The following is a 24,442-nucleotide window of genomic DNA, read 5'->3' as shown; positions in this document are numbered from 1 at the left end:
AATAAAGCTTTTGAGCACTAAGAAGTTATCATTTCTAATCTTTTTTGACCATAGAAAAGAACATCACAAAGGAAAGTAGGATATAAAACAATGAAGGTCTGGCTCCCACATAAAGAAAGTTGGTAGAGACAGAAAATATATGAATAAGAGTAAATTGGGGTTTGCCCTGAAATGGGGAAAATACCCCTATTTAAACAGTATTTTTCTTGACCACCATTATTGAAAGTCCACAGCTTTGGGTATCTAAAATGATCCGGGAATAAAGACTTGCATCTTCATTTTAAGTCCAAAAATTGTTTTTTTATTCTGTTTTTGTCTTTTAATCTTTATCTCCTCGTATCTTTTTCACGGTCTTTTTCACCCTTCGGGCGAAGGAAAGTGTTCCGGGAACCCGCTAGAGACCCTCCTCGAGGGTTTTGTGACCGACCGAGCACGAGATGTATAGGGTACATCTCATGGCCGGTCAGCCACGAAAGTCTGAAACCCTCGAGGAGGATTTTGCTGGAACCCTCCTTGAGGTCCCTTCGTCTTAGAAGAAAGGGGTTCTGGGAAATAGACTAGTTCCCTTTGTGGTGAACAGTGAGAGGGACGGAGGGGAAAAAAAATGAAACTTTTTTTTTTTTTTTGTTAAAGGAAAAAAAAAAAAAAAAAATGAAACTTTGCTACCCACAAGCTGAAGTCGAAAATGGAAGAAAATTAGGAAAATGGGACATTGATAATCAACCCCATTGATTTGGACTAGGGATGAAATTCAGATTCTAATGAAGAATTTCAGGACAAATACTGCAACTTCTTGATGATAACTCAACAAAATACTGAAAAAAACAAAAGTAACGGAAACAAGTCCATTCTGAAAAATAAATGTGTCCCCCATCAGTTAATAATGGGTCAGTCAGGCAGAAGCACGTTAGAGACTAGAGGAGTGTGATTCAGTTCATCACCCATGCTTGTAGTTCAGAACAATTCCTTCATCATTCCTTTTTTTGTTGAAAATTCTTTCATCATTCTTCTGAACTAATTTGAATTCCATCTAAATTCATCAAAGTTTATATAACAAGGAATATAATATAGCAAGATCAAACCATCAAAGTTGTACATACATAACAAAAAGAATTGAATACAACCAAGACCCCCATTTGATTCCAACATACAGATGAGTTGAAGACAGAGAGAAAGAGATGGAGATCTTACAGAGAGAGAGAGAGAGAGAGAGAGAGAGAGAGAGAGAAAGGAGAAACCCATGTTAAGATTTGGTTGGTGAAGATGGGTTATGGGGATCTTCTTCTTTTTGAGGTAAATCAACTGGAATTGCTACTGGAACAGAGTCAATTGAACTAATTGATGGTGGAAGTGGAGCACTGATTCTTCCATCAATGCAAGAAGAGCATTTTCTTTCTACCCAACTTTCAAAATCATATTGCCCTAGTCCTCTAACTCTTCTTCCTGAACAAATTCTACCAATCATACCTGCTATAAGCCCTAAAACTGTAATAACAGTTAGAACAGCTATAACAGTTCCAATTGATCCATGATGAGAATGACTTGTATAAACTTGTTGTGATAAAGCTAGTGGTGGAGGTAGTTGTTGCTCTTGCTGCTGTTGCTGCTGCTGCTGCTGCTGCTGCTGCTGCTGCAGTTGCTGTTGTTGTTGGTCTACTGGGACTGACATTTCAACAAATTCAAGAGTGAAGAGAAGGGGGAAAAAAATCTGATCTTTCTACTTTCTCTCTCTAGAAAATTGAGTTTTTAAGTTAGAATTGTCAGGGTTTTAGCCTTTTTAGGTGGAAGTAGATGAGAGAAGTTCATGGTGGCTGGAGATTAATAAATGGATAGAAGGATGAATTATAAGAGATGGGTTTTATGAACTTTGAGGACTTGAACTCCTTAAGTTTGTTTCTTGAAGGGTAAGGCAAAAAAGAGGTGGGTGAAAGATGAGATTTTGGGAGGTTTACAAGCCAAAAAGAAATTGTTTTTGTCTGCAGTAAGAAAGTGAGAGAAACTCTAGATAGAAATGAGAGCAATTTTGGATCCTGGTCCTGAATTGAAAGTGGATGGAAACCTAGAGCTAGATAGATAGAGCGACGAAGTAAAGAAAGAGAGAGAAAAATAGAAGTAGATGGGAAAGGTAGATAGTGGGAAAAGTTTTCTCAGAAAAAACCCTTTCAAGCTTTTTAACTAGCTCAAGTTTTTAACTTCTTCAATTACAAATAAAATAGTTTCACTTTAACAAATTTTTTTTTCTTTTAATACAATATTTCAAATTATTTTATTGAAAGTGTTGGAAAAGTGTTTTTTAGTGGATTAAAGAGAGAACAAGATAAAAAGAGAAAAATATGATAGTATATTAGTATTCATGTATAAAGATAGTGTCACGTTGCTCTGGAAAGCGTCGTGGGTGTCCTTCTACCGGCTATAAGTGTTGGGCTGCCATCCTTCACTGTGAACAAAACTTTATGCTATTGAGTTACGATTTGTTTCAAAACTCATGTTGCTTAGTATAGCGTCCAAAACGATATAAATATATAGGAGCTCAAACTTATGAACAAAAAAAAAAGGAAAGACAGTATCAGGAGCTCAAACTTATGAACAAAATGAAAGACAATATCCGCAGTTCTTGTAGTTTAGATCGTTAAAAATGAGGCGATATAATTATATCTTACTTGCACATGAAATAAAAATCTATTTTGTATCAGTATTTAAAAACCATTGGTACAACATAATTAACAACTTTTTCTCACTACAATACATTTTCCAATTGTAGTCTAGTTTCGCTAATGTTGACAAGGGTGGTCTTCCTTTGTGAGATGCTTAAAGAGAGAAATACTGAAGAAAATGTATAATATCACTCCAGTTGCTTCAATCAAAGACACTAATCCTACAACTTATCATAATTTACATTCATACCTAATTTTATCAGAAAGTATAATACTTGCATGATTTCAAGCTTTCAGATACGCAGCTTCATGCTTTTCTTGAGCTAACCTTACTGTTTTAAGACCGAAAAATTAAATATATGGATCTCTCTTTTCCTGATCTTCTGCTGGCTGGCCGACTTTTGAATCTGTCCGGGTAGATGGAGAAGATTCGTTGCTGTTAATAGACGGTGCCATTTCCTTTATTTCTGCAGTATTAGATGGAGCCATCTCTTCCTCGATTGGGAGCATCTGCCTAGAGTCATCTAATGCAACACCAAGAACAATATTTTCTTTTAATGTAGTAGGCCGAGTAGTTGTAGAAGGTGGTGTACTTGTGAACTTCTCACTTCCTTCTCCTTTCGAGTTGCCAGAGGTAACTTGTGGCTTCTCAGAAGTAGTCGATTCTGAAATCTTAGTTTCTGGATTTGATTCTGATGCTGAAGTGCCTGTTAACTTGGAATTCGTCTTGGAGTCAGGAATTGATGTTGATGGCTCAGGTTCCGATTTGGAGTCAGATGGTGTTTCAGTGAGCTTACTATCTGACTTGGAAGTAGACGGTGTAGATGTGATCTTATCGTCTAAATTGGAGTCAGACCTTAACGGGGTCTTTGTGTCTGTACTGGATCCAGATGCCGGGTTGGCAGTTGGATTAACTTCTTTATCTTCTTCCGTTGTCTGAGCTGGACCTTTTGATTTCTCATCTCCATTAATTTTGTATGGAGGTTCTATCAGTAGGAGAGAACGATTCATTGCGGCAGCTCTGGCACGACTGAAGATTGTATCTGAGAATGGGATATTATCGAAATCTGCATCACTATAGATTTTTTGAACAGTTCGGATTGGAGTAGCAAGCCGAGCACGATGATGGCTTATAACTCTGAGCAGATCCAACAAAACGGCTTCCTGTTATCACCCGAGATGAAGTGATTTAGTGACATAAACATCAAGATACAACCTTATATACGAATCTTCAAGTGGCCTTGATTAATCGAACTAGGATATAAAATGTATAGATCATCTTACTTTTACACACAAGTATTCTTCGAAATGAGATGTCTTCACAAAGCACGAAACCAGAATCTGCACCACAAGCAAGGCATAAGACTTCATTAAAAAGTAAATTTTGACGACGACCCACTTAAACTGATAATATTTCATTACGCTTTGTAAGTGATTCTTATGCTAGTTGACAAGAAAATCAAGAACAAGATTCATAAGAACGATCATCTTTAAGGCCCACTATGTTAAGCTTAAATAGTCATACAACTCATACCCAAGAACCCACCTCAACCTAAGAGATGTACGATAGAGAAAGAAAAGCAATACAAATTGATAACTTCAGTAACAAAAATTTCAGTAAGAATGGGAAAGGCTATACCAGAAGAGCTTGATTTTCTGGATTTACGTTTTCCAGGAATACTCTTCTATGCAACTTCTGCTGCTCTACCTGTGGATTTTTCGACAATACTTTCCGCATGTCTGCTACAATAATCTGTAGGGAGAAAAAATGATTCAATCAATCTACAAGTGGAGGGTAAGAAACTTCCCAAGTCCAGACCCCACTTCATATGAACGAGGAAAAGACTCCATTTGCGTTCAAATAAAACATTAGATTAAACCTCACATTGATCTTTTTGACATCCAGGTGACTGATAGCCAGATGGGTTTTGATACGCCAATGGGTTTTCTGGGTGAGATTTCTTACAACGTTTACTGTGAACTTGTGGTTGGGAATATGAACTGCTTCACGATCGTCACCTCTTATAATGGTCGGCGACCACCAACCCACATGCTGAAACATGACAATATTAGCATTTTAATAAACTTTCACTTATTTCACCCCTTTCTGTACTAGTTGACCCCATTGTTCTCCAGAAGAAATAGAAACTAATGAAACTTAATATTTCATGCTCAATACTCTAGACGAACCTCAACAGTGCCAGAAACATCGTAGCCTTCAATCTTTGTTTGTATCCATTCGTTCACAACAAATGGTCGAGTGGCATGGATCATCACACTTGAGAGGAAGTTTGTGAATATCTGAGTAAGGTGAGAGTGCCAACAATTAGCTAAATACTACAACCTAGCACGGAAGAAAAATAGAACAAATAACTGAAAACACACTTGACGTTTTATTTGATGCAAAAAGTTATAAATGCATATTCATTTAAAACTTCTGAACAAGCCCAAAGAAACGTGTGAACAGAAAAAATGCAGCAATGGGTGGTAGGATGTACCTCACGACCCGCAAGTGTCAATATCACTGTTCCAAGACCTCCTGCAGTTAGCCACTTCTGAGTAGAGAAACCCAGCAATTCCATGAATAAGGAAACAGAGGCGACCCAAACGGCACTATATATCGCTTTCCCGGCAAATTGAAAACCCATCTGGAAGTAAGAGATAGAAAGCCAGCGAGTGAATTAACCAAAGAAAAGATGTGTCTACAACTGCATTATTTGGATTTTATAACAAGTAGCATCCACTATTTTTGAGGCGATAAAGAAATAACTTCATCTGAAAAATTCCACTCATTTTAGACAACTCAAACATTCATTTTGATACAAAAGCTCAACTGGAAAAATTATAGTACAGTTCAATATGCAGCCAAAAAAGAGAACGACTATTTAATTTCGAGATAATAACTTGCTCCTAACTTCAGAGGATTTCCACTTAATAGGTAAACAAAATGAGAAAGTGCTTAATATCTAAGGAACACATTGAGCTAGTTGATCATGATATATCAAAAGAAACATACACTTCTTGTATCGCTGGAGTCGGGCGTCTCCCCAAATAGTTTCTGTGCTTGTTGAATAAAGCTGCATTATATGAGAATGTTTAGTATCTGCTCAACTCCTCAATACATGATTTTCAAATACCCTAGATATTTGGAAAGTGATAGAATGTCCCACGTAAAGTTCTACCATAGTGAAAGACCAAAAAGTTTAATACAAAAAAAGTAAAGAAAAAAAAAATTAGTGGAACTTTTAGGGTCATGGTACAAGAGGCAACTAGTTATGGAACAACAAACGTAAACATTTGACGTTCTTATTATTGCAAGTATGAACCCGTAGGACTTCATACACGAGTAAATAAGGATGTTATTGTGGCAAGAAAAAGAGTCTCAGTCAAACAGGTTTCTTCTGTCCATTTTTAGAGAAAAAATTAAAGTAGCTTCATCACCAGTTGAATTGCTAGAGTGTTGTTACAGTCAAAATGGACAAAACGCATCGTTAAGAATTTTCATTATGAGACCAACAACACTCACTTTGATAGACAGTAGGCAAGAGCCAGCACCATTGACAGCGATCGGACAAAATTCAAAAGGCGTTGTTTTACAGCTTGGCTAGCTTCTGAAGGTAGGACCATTGGATCCAGTGCCCTGAGAAGCATTATTACTTTCATCGTTAACAAAATCAATAACTCTGTGATGAGTGAAAACGTATTGAAAGTTAAACATTCTAAAGGAAATGTTAAAACACCTGCAGATAAGCGATGCTCCAAACCAGAGCAACAAAGGTTGTATGTAAGAGGTCATGACATAATGTACGTTACTTTTTTTCCAACTATTATCATTCTGCTGTAGAAGGTTGCGAAGAACAATGTCAGCTCACACAGCGCAGCTAAAATGGAAACAAATAGGAGATACTAAATTAGTAAACTAGAGTAAAGAGTAATAATACGTGGATGAAGACAGTCCTGCTATGACGCATGAGTGGCTCCAGACAGCAAAGAGCAAAAGCGATTACACTTAATGCTGGGACCAATTGAAGCACGAAAAGACTTCCCTTGGAGGAATTATATAATCTGTGTAATTCCAATGAAGTTGTTTCAGAGAAAATACAACCGAAATGGTAATAGTAGTCATTTCCATTCCCCTGAAACTATTTCAAGAATGGGAACAAATGAATTAACCCAGTACGTAAAGAGTGGCTAGAGAAAGAGGAAAACTTGATGCATAAATATACAATTTAGTAATTTACAAATATTCTACCAAACAAGTGACGTAGTCAAAAGGGTAAAACACCTTGTTAGAGATGTAAGAGCAGTTTTCAGGATCGGAATCGCATTAGCTGCATCTGGGATTAAGGAAGACCGGCAGACAAACTTGTTGTACCTAAGCGGTATAAAGTGTATTGGTTTATGTATACTATCTAAAAGATGTAAACTCAACGCATCCAGTTGCTGAAATAGATCCAAAAAATAGTAACCATCAGTTGAACTAGTTAGTCTCTACGCATAAGCTAATAATGTTCGAGATACAATAGGGCATTAGGTTGCAGTAATTCTTCAAAATGCTCGGCGTACCTTTTCATGTGATGAGAAAGAGAAACTTGAAAAATCTAACCGATCTTTTCCCACCACACTCTGCAAAAATCATCAAAACAAACATGAAGTCAAAAAATCACCACAAAAGTACCCATCAGATATGATTCATACCTTGAAATGGCTAATGTGTCCATGGTTCTTGTGACGTCCCAATTCTCGTGAGAATTGGAAAGAACAAGAAACTGTGAACATTTGAAGAAGTCACACGAGGCCACTAGAAGCATAAAATCATAAAATGCTCAAACTTGGTTATCCTCAGATATCAAATGAATCCGCTTGAAGACAGAGAAACGAAATTAAGACAACTGCGGGAGGATCCTCAAAAATGTGGAACCTGTTAAATCGTAATCAAAAGTTTAGTTGCAGCAAAATCTTAATGTTTTCTTAGTCGAATGAAAAATGAAGACAATGATAAACAACATGCAGCATTGGGTTTTCTTTCCCTCCTACATGTGAGATGAGTGAGTTGTTGGACTGAAATTACTTTTTTTTAAGGTGTTCTTGGATTCAAAGCCATTTTCAGCGCCTAGCGAGTCTGGCTCATGTAAAATTAGGAGTTCAACTACAAACAGGATTGCCTAATTGTGAGAATAGTCCCGCATGGGAGAATGGGTATCTAGCAACCAAGAATGTAATGTCTAGGTCCTCTCCACTCATTGCCAACAGGTTTTGAGTTGGATGACCACAAACTTAACATGGTATTAGAGAGGCCCTCACGTGATAGGCTTAAAAGCCACACGTGCTCCACGCTACTGTTAGGAAAAATAACCTAATTAACTTGTTCAGGAATATGAAGATAAACGATGCGAAAGTAAAAGTAGAGACACCAAGATTATTTAACGTGGCAAAAAAACCCCTCCAAACTAGAAGGTAAAAAAACCACGGGACCTAGTCCAGAAATCTTCCACTATAATGATAATAATGGATTACACAACTCTTCACCAAACCTATGGTGGATAAACTGAACAAAGAAACAAAGAAATAAAAATCTCTTACTCCTTAGGATTTGAACAAATCCTAGATTACTAAAGGTCGAAGAAGATAACCACAAACTAAATTGCTTCACAAGATTAATAATCTTCTTTTCTTCAAACCAATATTCTGCTCTTTCAATCTCTCTTGAAAGAACCACTTCAGAAATCTCTCTTTCTCTGACTTCTCTTTGTTCTGGAAGTTGTTGTGTATAATCTCTTCCCTTTCATTCCCTTTTATAATGATAAATAGGGAGGTTTACCAAAAGAAATAGGAATTCCTTTTTAGGCTTGAAAAAATAGAAACTTCTATTTTTTCCCCAAACAAGGAATAAGGGAAATCCTATTCCAACTAGGAGTCCTTTAATTATAAGGAGGGACCCCAACAAACTCCCCCTCCCGACTTATGAAGAGGGACCTACCATCCCCAAACCTGCAACACTGCTACATAGCTCATGTTTGCCTTTGGGTAATGGTTTTGTCATCATATCTGAACCATTGTCGTCAGTATGAATTTTCTCGATCTTCAACACCTTGTCTTCAAGAACATCTTGGATCCACTGGTATCTCACATTTATATGCTTGGACTTAGAATGGAAACTAGAATTCTTACTGAGGTGGATGGCACTTTGACTGTCGCAATGAATAACATAATTATCTTGTTTCATACCAAGTTCTTCTAACAGCCTCTTCACCCATAACATCTCCTTGCAACATTCTGTAATGGCAATATATTCTGCCTCTGTAGTAGATAAAGCTACACACTTTTGTAATTTAGATTGCCATGACACTGCTCCCCCTGAAAATGTAAATAAGTAGCCTGATGTGGACCTTTTAGAGTCTACATCTCCTGCCATGTCTGCATCTGTGTAACCGACTAATATTGGCTTATCATTACCAAAACATATACGAGCTTTAAACGTACCTCTAAGATACTTCAGAATCCACTTCACTGCTAACCAATGCTCTTTGCCTGGATTAGCAAGAAATCTGCTTACTACTCCAACTGCAAATGCAATGTCCGGTCTTGTACACACCATTGCATACATCAAGCTTCCTACAGCTGAAGCATAAGGAATTTTCTCCATTTCTTCTTTCTCACTTCTAGTTGATGGACACTGATCACGAGTCAACTTGAAGTGACTGGCTAATGGACAACTCACTGGTTTTGTCTTGTCCATATTGAACCTTTTTAGAACCTTCTCAATGTATCTTTCTTGTGATAGCCAAAGTTTTCCAGCTTTCCTATCACGAGAGATATGCATGCCAAGAATTTGTTTTGCTGGACCCAAGTCTTTCATATCGAAATACTTGTTTAGTTCCTTCTTTAACCTGCTAATTTTATTAGCATCCTGACCAACAATCAACATATCATCAACATAAAGTAGAAGTATAATCAAATCTCCATCAGGAAATTTATGAACGAAAACACAATGATCTGAAGCCGTCCTGTGATACCCTTGATCCTTCGTGAATGATTCAAAATTTTTGTACCACTGTCTTGGTGCTTGTTTCAGCCCATATAAACTCTTCTCTAACTTACAAACCAAGTGTTCCTTACCTTTAACTTCAAACCCTGTTGGTTGTTCCATATACACATCTTCCTCCAAGTCACCATGAAGGAAAGCGGGCTTGACATCTAGTTGTTCAATTTCTAGGTTCATACTTGCAGCCAATCCCAATACTAACCGTATAAAGGACATCTTCACCACTGGAGAGAAAATCTCATCAAAATCAATACCCTTCTTCTGCCCAAATCCTTTCACCACTAGGCGTGCCTTATACCGTGGTTGTGAATTTCTTTCTTCGGTTTTGATTTTGAAAACCCACTTAGTTTTTAAGAATTTTCTTATTCTTAGGTTTTTCAACCAACTTAAAAGTGTTGTTCTTATGCAATGATTCAATCTCATCTTGCATAGCTTTCAACCACTCCTTCTTGTTTCTTCATTCAACAAACTACCTGTTACGTGATTCATACGCATTATGCCATCAGGAGCAGAATTGCTAAGAGACACCACCAATGTCTCCCAACTATCTGGTAAAGAATTTAGAAGAAGTAAGGCCTGCAACTCATCATCCAAAACTAACTTCATTGCAAAAAGCTGATTTACTAGACTTTTCATCTCATTCAAGTGTTGAGCAATTGAGGTTCCTTCTTTATATTGTAATTTTCCTAGCTTTCTGAACAAGTAAGCCTTTTTGGCAGCTGTCTTCTGATCATATAATTCTTCTAATTTCTTCCATAGACTATAAGCGGAAGTCTCCGTCGATACATGATGAAAAACACTGGGTTCTACCCATTGTCGAATAAATCCAACAACCTTACGATCTAATACCTTCCAGTCTTCTTCATCTATCTTCATCGGTTTTGTACCGTGATTTTCAATGGGTGCAGCTAGGTCTTTGCAGTATAACAAATCTTCCATTTTTGCTTTCCACATCAAGTAGTTTTCTCCATCTAAACTAATCATGCGATTAGTATTCACTTCCATATTTCTGAACAATAAATCCAACCTTAGCTCTGGTACCACTTGTTAGGAAAAATAACCTAATTAACTTGTTCAGGAATATGAAGATAAACGATGCGAAAGTAAAAGTAGAGACACCAAGATTATTTAACGTGGCAAAAAACCCCTCCAAACTAGAAGGTAAAAAAACCACGGGACCTAGTCCAGAAATCTTCCACTATAATGATAATAATGGATTACACAACTCTTCACCAAACCTATGGTGGATAAACTGAACAAAGAAACAAAGAAATAAAAATCTCTTACTCCTTAGGATTTGAACAAATCCTAGATTACTAAAGGTCGAAGAAGATAACCACAAACTAAATTGCTTCACAAGATTAATAATCTTCTTTTCTTCAAACCAATATTCTGCTCTTTCAATCTCTCTTGAAAGAACCACTTCAGAAATCTCTCTTTCTCTGACTTCTCTTTGTTCTGGAAGTTGTTGTGTATAATCTCTTCCCTTTCATTCCCTTTTATAATGATAAATAGGGAGGTTTACCAAAAGAAATAGGAATTCCTTTTTAGGCTTGAAAAAATAGAAACTTCTATTTTTTCCCCAAACAAGGAATAAGGGAAATCCTATTCCAACTAGGAGTCCTTTAATTATAAGGAGGGACCCCAACAGCTACCCAAAAAAAAAAAGAACAAGCCACACGTGAGGGGGCATGTGAGAATAGTCCCACATGGGAGAATGGGCATCTAACAACCAAGAATATAATGTCTAGGTCCTCTCCACTCATTGTCAATTAGTTTTGAGCTGGATGACCACAAATTTAACACTAATCTTCCACCCTCACCCGTGTAGGGGTCTTCCACCCTCACCTGGGGGCATCGACGGTTTGACCTATTCAGACCTAACTTACTAATCAAGGCAAAAGAAAATTAACTGTTTCCTTAACAGCTAGACACACCTTTCTATAAGTTCAAATGATCAAGCAGCAGCAACACAGGCATAAATTTACTCTTCTCCCTCGAACGATAAGGGCCGAAAATCAGATTGAGCGTAATCAAAACAAAAACAACCCCAGAAATCCGAACTAAATTACTCAAACCCCCACTAATTACAACAAACAGTTTCCATCACTAAACTAGCTCAACAATTTGGAACTTCTGATTAAAAATTAAAAAAATACATGCACCATTAATTACATCAACACTATTCATAGGAAGAAATTGATTCACTATGAAGTTACAAATATGGGGGTAAGAACAAATTTTAGTTAACGAAACTAAAGTAATAAGCTGAAAGCACAAGATCACAAAGAAAATTCTTCACATTTACCTTCAAGAGACCCTCCAACAATTAACAACTTCTGTAATTTCTGAACTAGCTCCAAAATTTTCAAGTTGTGAAGAAAAACTGAAGAATCATGAATAATAAATTACATCAATCAAAGTACAAACAAACAGTCAATACCCACAAAGTGATTCACTATGAAGTCTAACAAAAACGGGGGGAAACAACAATATTCTAGTGAGAGAAACTAATTTAGTAAGCTATCTTAATCAAATTGAAAAAAGGATCAAGAAAGAATAAAGTAATTGTAGTTACCTTTTAAGAAGAAATCGTTCAAGTATGAAGAAATTGGTGCAATTTGTGAACTTTATTTAGGCAATAATTAATTTTAGAGAGAGAAAGAGAGATGAGGCGCATGGGAGAAGAGAATACTCCCTTCCAAATTTGTCTTGAAAGGTAAAACTCAACTACTTGTAGATTAAGTAGTTATTTAACTCATGTGTGGAAATAATGAATCTTGATTAGCTTACCAAGAATAACAATTTAATAAGGGAAATGCTAAGAGTACAAACGACTTTGTCAAAATTCTTGACTATGAATTATACGGGTAAAAGAACAGTCTACATATAAATCATAATCCCATTTTCCCTAGTGTCATATCTTACTGTCTCGTAGTTTTATTTGGTTTAATTAAGAATATGACAAGTAGAAATAATTTTAATACGGTTGCAATTATATTCTATTCTAGTACTAAAAATGATCTTATGCCTGACTTTCTCTCACTAGATCTGAACCGGTCAAGTACCTCGGTTGGGATTCGACCGGAACATTGGTCGGGCATAGCATCAGCGCCCTTCTATTAAACCAAACATAGCCTAGTTGTACAATTATGCTCGAATCATTAGCTGTTGTAGCATCTTATTGACCTCCCACTAACATAGGATTGACTCACAACCATTTTTTTTTTTTGTTTTGGAAATATTTTCGCGAATTCAATTATGGGTTGTTTTATTACTTTATTTTGATGAAATGAGAAGCATTTAGGATTTTGGTTTTTTTTCTTTTTGTGATTGTTCTTATTTTAAATGCATTTCTTGCACGTGGAAATTTCTCAAGGGAATTTTCTCCTAAGGGTCCGTTTGATACGTGTGAAAACCATTTTTTTCTGATGGGAAAGAAAATCCTTTTTTTTATGATGGGAAAGAAAACCTAGTTTTTCATGTGAATTAAGTTTTATGATGTTTGGTGGGGTTGTAAGAAAATTCTTGGGTGCCTTTAAAAATCCATACTGTTCATTAATATAACAACTAAGTGAGAGTGCCTATAGAATTTCGTCATCATCTCTTGCTACTGTTTCTTTTTTTGTTGAAGATCTTCCTGCTGTTAGAATGAAAAGAAAACTCCCCAAAAATGGATCCCGTGGTTAAAGATGATGATGATTTCGTCCTGCGATGAAGCAATAACAAAATCGTGCAATTATAATCATGTAAATCTTCCTATCAGAGTCTAAATTTTAGGTTTTTTTTCATGTTTCTTTACCCCTTTCCTTTACTCTGGTAAGGTATAACAAAATCGGTTTTACCACTTCATAGAAATGGATATCTAGTTGGTTATCAATGATGAAGCTCTTGTTCCCAATTCCACAGCTATACAAAGATGATCTTCTAACTTCATGGAGGTATGAAGGTTTTAATACAGTATGATTTAGGGGTTTTTCATGAAGGTGGAAATGGATGTCTGGTTGGTTATCTATTATTAGGGTTGCAACACACTATGATTTAGGGTTTTTTCATGGAGGTGGAAATGGATGTCTGGTTGGTTATCTGTGATTAGGGTTTCAATACACTCCATGATCTTCTAATTTCATAGTCATAGACCCATGGATGTCTGGTTCTTCACTGAGATATAGAGAGACAGATAGGAGAGAGAAGGTTGAGAGAGTTCAGAAAGGTGTGTGAGAGAGACCCGTGAAAGAGTCGGGAGGAGAGAGAGCGTAAAGTTAGAGGGTGGGAAAGTGACTTTCTCACGTCAAAGGTGGTAAAATTTGTTGGACGTTTTTCCCACTTTTTTTTCTTACGAAAATCAATTTTCACACCTTTTTGGACGAACCAAACAACGGAAAATCGATTTTCTTACGAAAATCGATTTTCCCTACCTATTTTCCAACGTATCAAACAGACCCTAAGAGAGGAAGAAGAAAAATCTAAGGCCTCGTGAAAGCAACAATTGAGTGTGTGGGGAAGGAGAAAAGAAGATGATAAGGTAGCACGTCAGCTATCTATTAAGAGAGAGGGTAAAGAAGATGAGGAGTTGTTGGTAGCTATCTAAAAGGACAACTAAATTGGACCGGCCTTCATCTCCTTTGTTATTATCTTCAATGTACACATAACAAAGAAAAAGAAATGAAAAATGCATTTTTATGCCCTAGAATTGAATCCAAGTTTGAACCAAATTCATATTTATGATGAAATATATCTTCGAGGACCTCCGCTTTCCACAAGTTGAGCTCCGCCTATGTACGACTAGTCAACTCATCGTTCTACCCCTAAACCCCATTTTAACAAAAAATTCATATTCTAATCTGACTAAACTGAGGATGAACTTCGGAGAAAAAAAGTTACACGTAATGTCTCTGACATGGACGACTGACTGGTAACTGATAAGAGTATGGGAAACTCAGATCCTGGTAGAAAATGTGTTGTTGTTGGACCAATCGTTGGGAAGAGACGAAGAGTTCGCACGGTGAAAGTTACCAAGTCCAACCCCACAATCCATGGTCAATTGCCCAAGTCAAGTGATATAAAGTTGCTTGCGAGTGGAACAAAAGTATGAGTGCCTATAACTTCCGTAGTGCTAAAACCTGTGCAGGATTCGTGTGGACCCAATGAGATTACATCTAGAGTGCAAGAAACAATTCCCACATAACAAGAATTTGAGAACTTGAATTTCGAAGAATAGTATGAATTCGAGAAACCAATTTGCTTATATATGAAAAAGAGACTTAAGTCATATACAAGCTCAAAACAAATCACAGTGCCATGATTTGTTTCATAATTTGAGAAAAGAAGAACAAAAGAAACATGTAGCAACGTGAACGTGCATATGCGTACCAAGTTTCAGCAGTGGCTGATATTACGCTCTCTCAGTGGCGACCTTTCCTCAAGCTTACCTCCATTTTTCTTCCTCAAGGAAGCAAGAAGTGGGCTGACATTCTCAGCGTTCAAGTCGTAGAGTTCGTCATCAACCACCACTAAATCGGTCACGAGTTTGTTTTCTCTGTTGAAGCTTTGTACTATCTTCTCTAACTTACCCATAAGAGCCGTGTCTTTATCAGAAAACTCATTGACCTGATCAGAGAATTCTCCAACATAGTTCAGCAAATCTCTCTTCTCAGACGTCAACTTCATGACTTCATCCAGCAAAAGTCTTTTCTCAGATTCTAGGTTTTCGTTAACGGCTTTTGAGGTTCTACCCTGGTTCTCAAGTTGAGCTATAACTTGTTCAATTTCTAACTGTTTCAATTTTAAATGTTCTTCATTTTGCTTTGAACAAGACAAAGACTTCTCTAGCAATTCCAAATTCTTTTGTAAATTGTGGATTTCTTCTTCCATTTCAATAATTGTCAGGCTCTTCAACTGGATCTCTAGTTCACCTAGAGTCCAAGATGTGGTTATCTTCTCCCAAGCTTCATAAATCAACATAATCGAGCGATTTAGATGTTCTGTGAACTGGTCTTTCTCTTGCTCCAAAGTTCTCTCTTCCTTCATTTGTGCAAGAACAGCAGCTTCTAATTCTCTTGCCATGAATTCTTCCTCCAAGAAAGCAATATCTTGCTTGAGACTTCGTATATTCTTATCCTTCTCCCCTACAGTTAGAAGAATGCTTTCTCTCTCTTGCTCAAAGTCATTACTCATCGCCGTTCTTTCCAGCAAGATAGTTTCTCTTTCACTTCGGTGACGTTCCTTTTCCAGTAAAACCACTTGTTTCTGGAGTTCATCAACTACTTTATCTTTTTCTTCGGCTTTTCGTGTAAGGCTTTCCATCTCTTGCTTGAGTGTCTGCTCCATCTCTACCTGCGCAAGTAATGAATCTTCCATTTCTTTGCGAGTTTCTTGACTCTCTTCGAGGCAAGCTTGTAGTCTTTCAGCTACAGATTTCCATCTATCCAATTCGAATTCTATCTCACTTTCGTCATTAGCTCTTTCAGCCAATTCTTGATTTGCTACATCTAAAGCATCAGAAACTTTTCTCAAATCTTCGTTCAGTGAGCTTTCCATATGAGAAGCTTGTTCCTTCAAGTTAAGGTACTCCAAAGATGATTCCTCAAGCATAGCTTTACACTTCTCGAGCTCATTCTGCATCGAAAGATACGGTTGTTCAATAGTATATAAGGATTCAATCTTCTTCTCTAATGATGACATTGAATCGCGGCATTTTTCAATATCGTTGTACGCTTGCACCAAGGAACTGTTCTTCCGATCTAACTGCTCCATCAGATCAGCAACTTGTTCATCTGTCTCTTTGTTGTGCATTTCTGTTTCAACTTTTGAATCTGAGAGATCCGAGTGAGCATCGGAATACCCAGATTTGTATACCATAAGCAACACAGACATTTCTTCATAGTCAAGCTTTAACTGCAATATCGAAGAATTGCAATTTTCTAACTCTATCTGCATTTCGTGTAATTGTTTATCTTTGCAATCTAACTCATCTCTGCAGTCACTCAGATCCTTGGACATTTTTTCAACTTGAGTACTCCATTCAATTTCTTTCGCCTTCAGATTTGCTGAACATTCTTTATGCACTTTCTCGATACTTTTAAGCTTGTTTCGAAGCTTCGATAATGAACCAGCAGCTCCAGCTTCTTGAATTTGAGCTTCCCGCAGTTCTTTAAGAGATTCTTTCAACTCCCGATTTTCTTCTTCAAGATGCCCAATTTTGAATTCCATTTCTTTCGAGAGGGTCTGCCTACTGCCCAAAGAGTTCCTCAAAGATGCAATTTCTTCATTCCTTTGTACTGTCAAATTCTCAATCTTTGACTTTGCTTCTTCATAATCTGCGAAGACATTCTCATATGACGCTTTTGATTCCGATATTTGAACTTCTAGTAATTTTCTTCGGCTTTCTTCATGTGTTAAAGCTTGGTTACACATCTCTAGCCTGCTCTTTAGGCTTTCTGAAATTCGAGTTTGAGAATCCAAACTTGACTGCAATGAAGTAATCTCATCGATGAGGGTTGATTTCTCTTTCTCCCACGCTTTCTTACTCAAATCGAACTGTTTTTGCATCTTATCATGAGCTTCTTCGAGGTGCTTAAACTGCTCAATCTTCCACTTGAGCTTATCTTTGAGCTTCCCATTTTCCTCCTCTACTTCTATAAACATGCTCTCTCTCTGTCTAACTTCTTTAGATGCATTCGCCCTTTGCTCGGCTTCTAAACACTTCTTCTTTGAATTAGTTAAACACCCTTTCAAATTTTCTATCTCCTCCTTATACTTGTTGATTATCTTCTCTTGATCGACGCTTTTCACATTCACATCCTCTAAAGCAACCGACATATCTCTGTTTTCTCTTTCCAATTTTTGCATCTTCTCTCCGAAATCAGCTCGGATTTTTTCGTTTGTTGAACTTAGATGTCGAATAACAGATTCTTTTTCATTTAAACTGTTTTTGACATCTTCATACATTTGCTTAGTGACTGAGATTTCCTCAGCTTTAGCATTTATGTCTTGAGCTTGCTTCTCAATCTCCATTTTTGCTTCTTTGAGTTTGATTAGTTGCTCATTATGAGTTCTCTTCAAACTCTCTGATAATTCCGCTTTAATTCGGTATTCAGCTGTTAACTTCTCCATTTCATCTTTAACATCATCCAGCTCTTTCTGGAGCTTCTCCATCATATTCTGGATCAGTGAAGATTTTCAGAATCTGAGTTAACAAAGAAAGGAAAAAAATTAACAGTTGAAATAAAAAAACGTTTTGTTCCTCATAAGACTTAAATACTAAAAACCCTAAAGATAGTTCTTTTAAAACCAAATAACTAATGAACAAAGTATAATCTTTTAATAATAAATCAAAACAAGGGTTTGTGCCCTAATTTTTTGTCAATGTTAACTAAATAATCCAGTCCCTAACCTTAATCACATGAGTTACAGCTATAAATGTGCCTAAATGACAATGCAGATCAAGTGGAATGAATTTGGGGATTAGAGAAGTTATAATGCTTAAGAAATAATGAAAATCTCTCTCTCTCTCTAGAATAAAGGTGCAAAACAAGAAATTACCCTAGTTTTTGCTCAAAAGGACCTCAAATTTTGGGTGCTGAACTAGAAATTTACAGAAATTTTGGAAAGAACAGAAGCAAGGAACATGAAAATATTACCACAAAAACCCTAAAACGAGAAAATTGAGGTAGAGAACGGAGACGATAAGCAAAAAAGTTACCTGTTAAGGTGGCTGGAGATTCGCCAGTAACAAAAATTGTAGAAGGTTCTGATATTGGATTCCGATCTATTGATGAAAGAAGTCGAAAAGTCGATATCGAAGAAGATGTTGAATCTTGAAGTTCAGGAGTTGGTTTTTAGAAAAGAGCCGTTGTAACTAAGGAATGGCGAAAGGTTTTTTTAAGTTTGAATTTTGCACTGATGAGAACTTAACGGTCAAATAGATCCTCGTTACTTAAAATGACTATTTTACCCTGATAAGTAAGAAACCCAACTTTGATATTGGCCCCAATATATTTACCCAAACTATAAGAAGCCCTCTAAAGTTTTGGATTAAGCATTTTTTTTTTTTGGATTAAGCATTTGGTAGCTTGTTTGAAGTTTTAGGGTTATCTTTCATGTTCTGACTAAGGTTGTTTTTCAGGGTGTGCTTAAGATTTTCCACGACAGTTACGTGTTTATTCTAATTTATGGTAGTAACCCTCTGCTTTTAAGGATTCATTCTTCTTCATCGAATCCTATTTTTTCATGGGGTTCAAACTTATCAAAATTCACAACTTGGGCAGCAGGAAGGAAGCATCTTTTTCTAAGGATTCATGGATTTATCGATATTTTTGATTTCCTAGTTCCTTTATTCTTATTTTGAATTGATATTATACCTTTTATTTATTTATTTTGTTGGTTTCATCTTCTTTTTTCTCTTGAATTTGGGCATATTTGGGCAACTAAGTCTTCTCTTGAATTTGGGCAACTAAGTCTTGGTTGTGTTTGATAGGGATTTTTACAAGGAAAAAGGAAATAATTTCTTTAAAAAATGTTATTTTCCAACTGTTTGGTGCACATATTAGGGAAAGTTTGAGTTTTCCTCACGTGATCGATTTTTCCAAAATTTCCTCAAAATTAGGGGAATTCTTGACCCACCTCCCACCAGAGAATATGAAAAATAATTATGAAGAAAATGTTTTTAGGTGAAAATGTTTCTCGGTGCAAATATTTCTCTATTTTTTTTCTTTCTACTAAAACGCTATCAAACACAACCTTAGTGGTAAACCAATGTTTTTATTTTGAATATTATCTTATCTTGATTTTACCGTTAATGGAGGAAGAAGATGACTTAAATAGAAGAAGAAGTTGAGTCCAAACTACTCGAGTTAATTAAATTAGAGAGTCCAAACTGTAATATTGATTATGTACGAGTAAAGCGAGAATCTTTTTAAGTATAACTTTAGAGACGGAATATTCCCAGGTGATTCCGGTGATTCCGTTAAAAGGGAGTCCAAAATGAACACTAGAAAAAGGGAGTCCGAACAACAAGTCAATTATACGAAAGGGAGTCCAAATAGCGAATCTCCCTTTGAGATTCATAGTGTTATGTCATTAGCATGATTTGAATCATAACAAGTTTCTTTCTTCAGATCAAAATGACCTCAAACCAAACAACAAAAAAAAATGATTTTCATTGACCACTCAAGATGTTTTTCGACTTAAAACAAAGTAATTGAAGATAGAACTAGATTACATAGAAAACCCAGAGCAACAACTGAAGAATGAAGATGTATAGGAAATATACAAGCAACTGTGTTAAATCAACCTGATATATAAGCATAACCACATCCAGAGGTAGTTCATATTAAAAACTTAACTGAGTATCAGTAATTTGAAAATGCAGCTCTGTTTAAAGGGCGCGATTCTGTTTCATCTGTTTTGTCAGTCATATAAGCAGCAAAAAGATATACAATAACTTGTACCTACTTTTTGTCAGAAAGCAAGAACGGCTATATCGGACTTGGTGTAGTTGTGATCTTATCCGCAGATGTAATTTAGGTACTACTCCACCTACTGCGCTTCAATCCTGTTTAGAATATAACACAGTTACGTATACGCAGAAATAAGCATCTAGTGATGTGCATTAGAAGGTTCGTGTGCATTGCATTTACTTCCACATTGCTTAGGGAAATCTTTCACACTTGAGTTACGAGAGGTGTATAGCCTTTTCATAGAGTGGTGGGTTTGGTGATGGAGAAGCCAGGGTAATCGAGGGCAAGCACAATCCTAAATCAAGGATTGAAATTCGATTGGTGTTAAATCGTCAAGTCACAAGAATCAAGACCCTAATTATCTAATCTAAATGTGATACGGCTTCTACATGTTTACTTTCTAGTTGTGATTTCCTTGTAATATAAACACGAGGAATCGAATATCAATACTTACTTCCCTTTATAAAGATCATCAAATGGATAATCAGGCGTTTCTACCATTATTAACTTGTATCAAGCCCTTTCTGCAAGTAGTAATGCTTCAAGTTCTTCTTTACGCCGCTCCAAATCCTATAGAGAAAATAAAAATAAGTTAAATATCGAAGGAATTAAACTAAAATCGATATTAAGATAGAAAAAACATCTGAACTCTGAAGTGGTAGTATAATAAATCATTGTACCAGCTACCATGACGTGTCTAACAAACATTATTCAGCACAAAATGGCAACTCTTCATCCTTTTATTATTTTATAGCCACTCTCTGTACACAGTAGCTTACCTCCAAATCTTTAAGAGCTTGATTCCTTGAAATTTCTTTGGATTGGCGAGCTCGTTTCAAAAGTCCGATGCATAGGACACCCTAACAATTGACATTTCAACGAATATTTGATTGTAAGCATTACGAAAACGTGAAAAACAAACTTGATCGACATTCAGTTTAGTTAACTAACACCTAAGCAAACACATCATTCAACATGAAGAACAACCTTACAGAAAACGCATCTAAGAAGGTAGCTGATAATCAAAATGAATATCCGGGGACTTGGGTTAAGTAAAGCGATTGGTTTTTCTAAGATGTCCCAATACCAAAGGAACGAATTATCAACTAGAAATATAAGGGTTCTTCTTAGTTTCTTAAATGTTTGAATACCAAATATATATAGATTGCCGACTAAATCAATCACTTTTCTTAAGATGATGTATTACCAAACAAACACATTAACACCGAAATTGACAAATTCTTCCTAAGATGTTTCAATACGAAAGGAATACATAAACTAAATTGATATTCTGCAAAGGGATTCGATCTTTACCGAAATGACGTAGGCCAGACCACAAGCTAAGAGAACATAACTTGATATTTTTTGAAGTAGAACAAGATTTTTCCGCTCTTTATTCAGATTAGGGTATGCTCTTGTCATCACAGCAACACTGAAATACAAATTCAATTACGACTTATATTGTTGATCTTGTAATCTAAATATCACTCATAAGTATGTAAGAAAGACATTTTGAAAATCATCAAGACTAAGAGAATAACCATACAAGATTTGCAGCATTCCCCTACCAGCCCAATACTCCAATACCTGCAACCAGATGATTATCAAATTTGACCTAGATATGGTTTCATTTCAAAATTATGTCATACTTTTTCCAGTTCAATACTGTATTTGAGATTTTGAGTCAGAAAAAGATAAATAGATGAATACCCAAAAGAAAATTAGGGCAAAATTAAGAGATCATAAAATCAATCATCACCTTCCAGAAGTTCAAAATGAACGTCCACTCTGTTTCTGCAACAACGACGAAGAATGCAATAGCAACAGCATAACATCGAAAAATCCCATCAAAAATCTGCAACAGAAATCAAAGGGAAAGAGACATAAAATAATTGGGTACAAAAATATAATGTTTAAGAAGATTGAATTTTAGGGTTAGGTTAATTACATCAGCGGATTTGAAAGATCTAAAAGCGGAGATAACATTGATAAAAATGCAAAGAATTGCAGCTAATGTAACCAAGACGCTGAAACATCTGCATATTAGTAAGAAGGGATCTGTACGTCTGTTAGTTCTATGTCTTGATGATGATGGAATTGAAGTTAATGGATAACTTTCTTCTTCATATCCTCCTCCGTTCCTCGCCATTAGAAAACCTCAGAAGGTTAACTACTTTCTCTCTCTAAAACTCTGTCTCTCTCTCTCTAACGAAGGTTGCGTGGCACGGGTGCTAGTGTATGTGTTGTCCTTCGGTATGGCTGAGTACGTGTAAATATTAACAGAGATCGAGGAAACTAATCCGCGCCATTATTAACAACCGTCATCTATTCAACCCTGAAAACCTTGACTTGTTGAGTTTTGAGGTTTGATTACTATTTGTCTCATAATGTTTACAGTTAACCAATGGTGGTGCCGTTGGTAAGTGCATCTACTTTGTAATACTGTAGAGAAACCAAGATTGCAGAGAAACCAAGAATAGATGCATCTGTATGACAATGACACTAGATGTGTGGAACAACTTATCAAGTATTGCAGGAAAATGAGGCACTTGGGTTCCAGGCTCCTTCAAAAGTCTGGTGACTTCTACAAACAAAAAAAAACTTATCAAGTATTGTAGGAAAATGAGTTTCACTTTAGTGTGAATATTGGTACATATATTGATACATAACCACATAGAAGTACAATTCCGGAACATGGAACTTGGTTTAAAATTAGCCAGGGCTTTGGAGAATAAAAAAAAAATATCTGGGGAATAAAAATTCTCTACAAATGGTCAATCAAGATTGACTTTTTTTTGGCCAGCGCTTTGGGGAAAGCTAAATAGTTTCCGGGGTGTGAAGACTTGGTCAAAAATTGGTCAATTTTGTTTGACAATTTTATTTAGGGGGAAATCAAAATACTTCTCCACCTCAGCTCTCTCTCTTTCCACCTCACCTCACTCTCTCTCCACCTCACCTCACTCTCTCTCCACCTCATCTTCTCTCTCTCTTCTCCGATAGGTCGCCGGTCAGAAGCCGAAAAATTTTCCGGTCGGCGACCATGAAAAAAAAAAAAAATTTCTCTCACATCTCTCTCTCTTTAAACTCCGGCGAAGGGAAACCCCCTTCGCCGGAGTTTAGAGAGAGAGAGAGAGAGATGTGAGAGAAAAAAAAAAAATTTCACGGTCGCCGACAGGAAAATTTTCCGGCCGGCGACTAATCGGAGAAGATAGAGAGAAGATGAGGTGGAGGGAGGTGAGGTGAGGTGGAGGGAGAGAGTTTTTTATTTTGAACCATATTCCCCATAAAATATGTTTCCCCGGAAATTTTTCAAAATTTTGCATATTCCCTTTAAAATTTCACACCCCGGAAACTATTTAGCTTTCCCCAAAGCGCTGGGCTTTTTTTTTATATCTATTTGTTTTTATAGGGCTCCCAATTTTAGAGTTAAACAAAACTAAATTTTTAGAAGATCTTATAAACGAATTTAGAAAGAACTTTTATAAATTTAAGCAAAATCTTTCCAGGGTTCTAAACCCTAAACTCTTTCCAAGTTTCTTCTTTTCTTCATCTTATTTTCAAAGCTTTGTTTTCTTCTAATCGCTAAACCCTAAAACATAGGAGAACAACCTAATATGTTTAGAAGTGAACATGTTTTAGGGTTTCAAAATTAATTGATTTTTAGGGTTTATAATGTGTTTATCTTGGGAGGATTAATGGAGGAAGAAACTTGCTTTGGTCATCCCATGGATGATGTATTAAGGACTTCAAAATAGTTTGTTTGATGATTTCTAGGGTTTAGAATATTTTTTTTCTCTTTATCTCTCTAACTTTGTTGTTGATTTTAGAGAAATAAGGTTAGTATGTATTTGAGATTTGGAGAAGATAAGTAAGAGAAGTGATAGAGAATAAAAAAAGATGAGATGAATAAGTTTTGTTTTCCGGAGAAGAAGAAAGAAGAGGGGAAGAAGAAAGAGGTGTAAGTTATAAAAAAATTGTGTTCCCCATAAAAAAATATTCCCTAGAGATTTCACAAAGAAACATGGATTCCCCGGAAAATTTATTCCCCGGAGATTTTTCTTTATTCCCCAAAGCCGCGACCTTAAAATTTTACTTGATTGTAATTTTATTTTTCAAATTTTCAGTTTTCACCTCACCTCCACAACCGCAATTTTGGAATATCATTAGGGAGCGAACATTAGTTGATGACTAATTTTTTGAGTCTACCTGTAGTCCGATCCGAAGAGTTTGGTTATTGTAGATTCCAATTCATTCATGGTTTGGTTCCGTTACCAAACCAAACT

The 24,442-nt window shown here is 36.3% G+C and overlaps 4 protein-coding genes across 12 annotated transcripts; all 4 read right to left on the bottom strand.

Moving 5' to 3' along the window:
• Positions 1–1,024: 1,024 nt before the first annotated feature.
• LOC147545101 (uncharacterized) lies at positions 1,025–2,219 on the bottom strand. The gene has a single exon (XM_086672886.1). It carries the CDS (start codon positions 1,667–1,669, stop codon positions 1,244–1,246), a length of 426 nt encoding a protein of 141 aa, XP_086529012.1. The 5' UTR covers positions 1,670–2,219; the 3' UTR covers positions 1,025–1,243.
• A 602-nt stretch (positions 2,220–2,821) lies between these two features.
• Positions 2,822–14,556, bottom strand: LOC147545100 (mechanosensitive ion channel protein 2, chloroplastic-like). Of its 7 annotated transcripts, none has more exons than XM_086672878.1 (17): positions 14,143–14,556; positions 12,736–13,089; positions 12,278–12,626; positions 12,008–12,085; positions 7,353–7,575; positions 7,221–7,280; positions 6,940–7,097; positions 6,596–6,719; positions 6,395–6,492; positions 6,181–6,294; positions 5,671–5,731; positions 5,153–5,302; positions 4,845–4,955; positions 4,540–4,707; positions 4,294–4,407; positions 3,939–3,995; positions 2,822–3,818 (listed from the first exon to the last, which is right to left on the bottom strand). In XM_086672878.1, the coding sequence occupies exons 5-17, from the start codon at positions 7,431–7,433 to the stop codon at positions 3,006–3,008; spliced, it is 2,109 nt and encodes a 702-aa protein (XP_086529004.1). In that variant the 5' UTR covers positions 7,434–7,575; positions 12,008–12,085; positions 12,278–12,626; positions 12,736–13,089; positions 14,143–14,556; the 3' UTR covers positions 2,822–3,005. The 7 variants fall into 7 exon arrangements, with proteins under 7 accessions (XP_086529004.1, XP_086529008.1, XP_086529007.1 ...); XM_086672882.1 differs by lacking the exons at positions 12,736–13,089; positions 14,143–14,556 and adding exons at positions 7,692–7,819; positions 11,506–11,954 and having other exon boundaries at positions 12,002–12,085; positions 12,278–12,588; XM_086672881.1 differs by lacking the exon at positions 12,008–12,085 and having other exon boundaries at positions 12,278–12,487.
• Positions 14,557–14,926: 370 nt separating this feature from the next.
• Positions 14,927–18,674, bottom strand: LOC147545099 (uncharacterized protein At4g38062-like). Of its 2 annotated transcripts, none has more exons than XM_086672876.1 (2): positions 18,404–18,674; positions 14,927–17,887 (listed from the first exon to the last, which is right to left on the bottom strand). In XM_086672876.1, the coding sequence occupies exon 2, from the start codon at positions 17,857–17,859 to the stop codon at positions 15,079–15,081; it is 2,781 nt and encodes a 926-aa protein (XP_086529002.1). In that variant the 5' UTR covers positions 17,860–17,887; positions 18,404–18,674; the 3' UTR covers positions 14,927–15,078. The 2 variants fall into 2 exon arrangements, with proteins under 2 accessions (XP_086529002.1, XP_086529003.1); XM_086672877.1 differs by having other exon boundaries at positions 14,927–17,862; positions 18,404–18,590.
• A 1,170-nt stretch (positions 18,675–19,844) lies between these two features.
• Positions 19,845–22,533, bottom strand: LOC147545098 (uncharacterized). 2 transcript variants are annotated; one of them, XR_015239649.1, is made up of 7 exons: positions 22,108–22,533; positions 21,919–22,014; positions 21,706–21,746; positions 21,474–21,591; positions 20,939–21,019; positions 20,614–20,729; positions 19,845–20,254 (listed from the first exon to the last, which is right to left on the bottom strand). XR_015239649.1 is itself a non-coding variant. In XM_086672875.1 (6 exons), the coding sequence occupies exons 1-6, from the start codon at positions 22,306–22,308 to the stop codon at positions 20,673–20,675; spliced, it is 594 nt and encodes a 197-aa protein (XP_086529001.1). In that variant the 5' UTR covers positions 22,309–22,497; the 3' UTR covers positions 20,592–20,672. The 2 variants fall into 2 exon arrangements, 1 of the variants encoding a protein (XP_086529001.1); XM_086672875.1 differs by lacking the exon at positions 19,845–20,254 and having other exon boundaries at positions 20,592–20,729; positions 22,108–22,497.
• Between the last annotated feature and the right edge of the window lie 1,909 nt (positions 22,534–24,442).

The sequence above is a fragment of the Eschscholzia californica genome, unplaced genomic scaffold, assembly GCF_041429995.1.
Source record: "Eschscholzia californica isolate CP2 unplaced genomic scaffold, dmEscCali1.0.p SCAF_4, whole genome shotgun sequence".
NCBI classification, from domain to species: Eukaryota; Viridiplantae; Streptophyta; class Magnoliopsida; order Ranunculales; family Papaveraceae; genus Eschscholzia; species Eschscholzia californica.
Note: the sequence above shows the minus strand (reverse complement) of the source record. Positions and strands in the feature narration are given on the sequence as shown.